This window comes from Echinops telfairi, unplaced genomic scaffold (genome assembly GCF_000313985.2).
Source record: "Echinops telfairi isolate 266 unplaced genomic scaffold, ASM31398v2 ScPeMD7_7;HRSCAF=31, whole genome shotgun sequence".
Classification (NCBI taxonomy): domain Eukaryota; kingdom Metazoa; phylum Chordata; class Mammalia; order Afrosoricida; family Tenrecidae; genus Echinops; species Echinops telfairi.
Window position 1 is genome coordinate 20,844,858 of NW_022103904.1, and position 2,326 is coordinate 20,847,183.

Here is a 2,326-nt window from a genome sequence, read left to right on the forward strand (position 1 = left end):
CGCTTGTTTATCTTCAAGCCTTTAAGACCCCAGACACTGTATCTTTTGATAGCCGGGCACCGTCAGCTTTCTTCACCACATTTGCTTATGCACCCACTTTGTCTTCAGCGATCACAAACACTGACCTTTGAATCTGTGGGTTCTAGGCTTAGCCAGCTCCCCGTTTCTGACCTTCCCTGAGCTTACATGTGAAGTGTGGTGCCTAGTTAAGAGAAAGTTCCTAGCTAAAGCTCTGGGTCCCTTAGGAACACGGGTGTCCAGGGGAAAGGGCCTGAGTGGCTATTGTCTGGGCAGTTGGATACAACCAGGCTCTGATCATGGGAATGGGAGAGTATCCAATGGGGGGGAGTCCTGGGAGTGGGTGTAACCCCTCACCATGCCAGGCTTAACTCCTCACAGCTTTAAGATAGCTGCCCACATGACTGAAGTTAGAGGGCACTTCCCAAAATTCCCATCCAACCACCTGCTGCCAACTAAAATCGACTTCCCTTCCCCTGCCACTGCCCAGAGCTGAGTCATGGGCCAACTCTTACCAAGCACAGCGAAAAGGAATGGCAGCGACATGAGTTAGTTTTAATCAGTGGCGGTCCACCCTCGGGGACCTACAGGCCTTCTGTTTTCATCTGCTTGGCTTCCCGTGAACAGTCACACCTCAGTAAAACTGGCCTTTGTCGTATCTCACTGAGACAAAGGACTGTGCTCCCTCCTGGCTGCAATTGAGAGCACCTCCGGCCCGGCCTTATGCACACAGCTGCTCTATGGGGTACACGTGCCCAGAGAGGGTTTATGGTTTGTAACCTGAGCATTGTTTTGGTTTTTTTCCCTTTTCAGTTCAAAATGGAAGTATCTCTGGGTGTTTTCTTAGCACTATCCTGGGGAGAACCAGCCCACTCAGTTTGCCTTTTCTGCACAAACGCACACTATAAAAAACGAAAAAACCCGCATCCATGTAATATATGTGTACAATGTATATGTATGGCTGTGCACAGCGTCCCAGCCTCCAGGCAGGGCTCAGCTCCCTGGGCACACGGGTGGCGGAGCCTCGGGTATCAGGCATCATTCTTTCCACGGAGCACCCTCCGTGGCCCCGGCCCTGAGACAGGGCGGTTTGCACGGCCATGCTGAGGCTGGCAGCTCTCCCGATGCCGTGCACCCTGACTCCCTGTCACGTGGCACACCCGCGTGAGGACTGGACGGTACAACCGCCTGGCTCACAAACCGCAGTGCACTGCTCTCTGTCTCCCCAAGGGAGCCCAGGGAGATGTTAAGAGAAATGCCTCAAGGATGGTCTAGGCCAGTGGTTCTCAACGTGTGGGTCGTGACCCCTTTGGGAGTCAAATGACCCTTTCACAAAGGTCTCCTAAGACCATCGGAAAATACCTAAATATTTCACAATATATAATTAAATATTGTTTTTGTTATTCATCACTATGCTTTAATTAGGTTCAATTTGTAACAATGAAATTACATTCTGCATATCAGATAGTTACATGATGATTCATAACAGTAGTAACATTGCAGTGATGACGTAGCAACGAAAATAATTTTATGGTTGGGGGTCACCACAAGAAGAAGGACTGTATGACAGGGTCTGGCATTAGGAAGGTTGAGCACCACTGGTCCAGGCCCCGCCCTCTGCCCCTCCCTCCCGACCACACCGCAGACAGGAATTACGTAGGGGCTGACCGTGGAGCTCTACCATTCAGATCTCCCCTGGCTCTAACCATGAGGCATAGCTTGCAATTAGGGGTCCACTTCGAAGGCCCGTCCAGCTGGGGCAGCGGCTCCTTCACCAGCTGCTCCTAAGCGCCCACGCCCCACCCCGCAGGCAGAGCAGATCCTGGCGGAATTCCAGCTGCAGGAGGAGGACCTCAAGAAAGTCATGAGGAGGATGCAGAAGGAGATGGACCGCGGCCTGAGACTGGAGACCCACAAAGAGGCCAGCGTGAAGATGCTACCTACCTACGTGCGCTCCACCCAGGAGGGCTCAGGTGCCTCTGCCAGGGCCGAGCAAGCGGGAGGAGTGTGGACATGGGACGGGTCGGGGAGGGAGGGACAGGACAGAGGGGCCGAGAGCAAGAACAGGGTCATGGGACAGCGTTCAGGAACACAAGTGAAGGAATCGAGTGCAGAGATAGGACCACGTGGGGAGGAAGAGGGAGGAGGGATAGGGGACTTGGATGGAACACAGGCAGGTGGAGGAATGGGGAGCGGGAATGGGGTGAAGGGAAAGGACGGAGGGATGGAATGGAGGGGTGAGGTGCAGAGAGACAGGGATGAGACACAGGGAAGAGGGGTAGGGGGAGACAATATCGTGGAGGAATAG

At 53.5% G+C, this 2,326-nt stretch overlaps 1 protein-coding gene across 1 annotated transcript in view; it reads left to right on the forward strand.

Moving 5' to 3' along the window:
* Positions 1–1,142: 1,142 nt before the first annotated feature.
* Positions 1,143–2,326, forward strand: part of LOC101638924 (hexokinase-4) — an 8,403-nt gene continuing 7,219 nt past the window's right edge. The window contains exons 1-2 of the mRNA XM_045286294.1: positions 1,143–1,196; positions 1,829–1,991. Of these exons, the coding sequence (XP_045142229.1) occupies positions 1,143–1,196; positions 1,829–1,991 (217 nt within the window). The remainder of the gene's footprint in view (positions 1,197–1,828; positions 1,992–2,326) is intronic.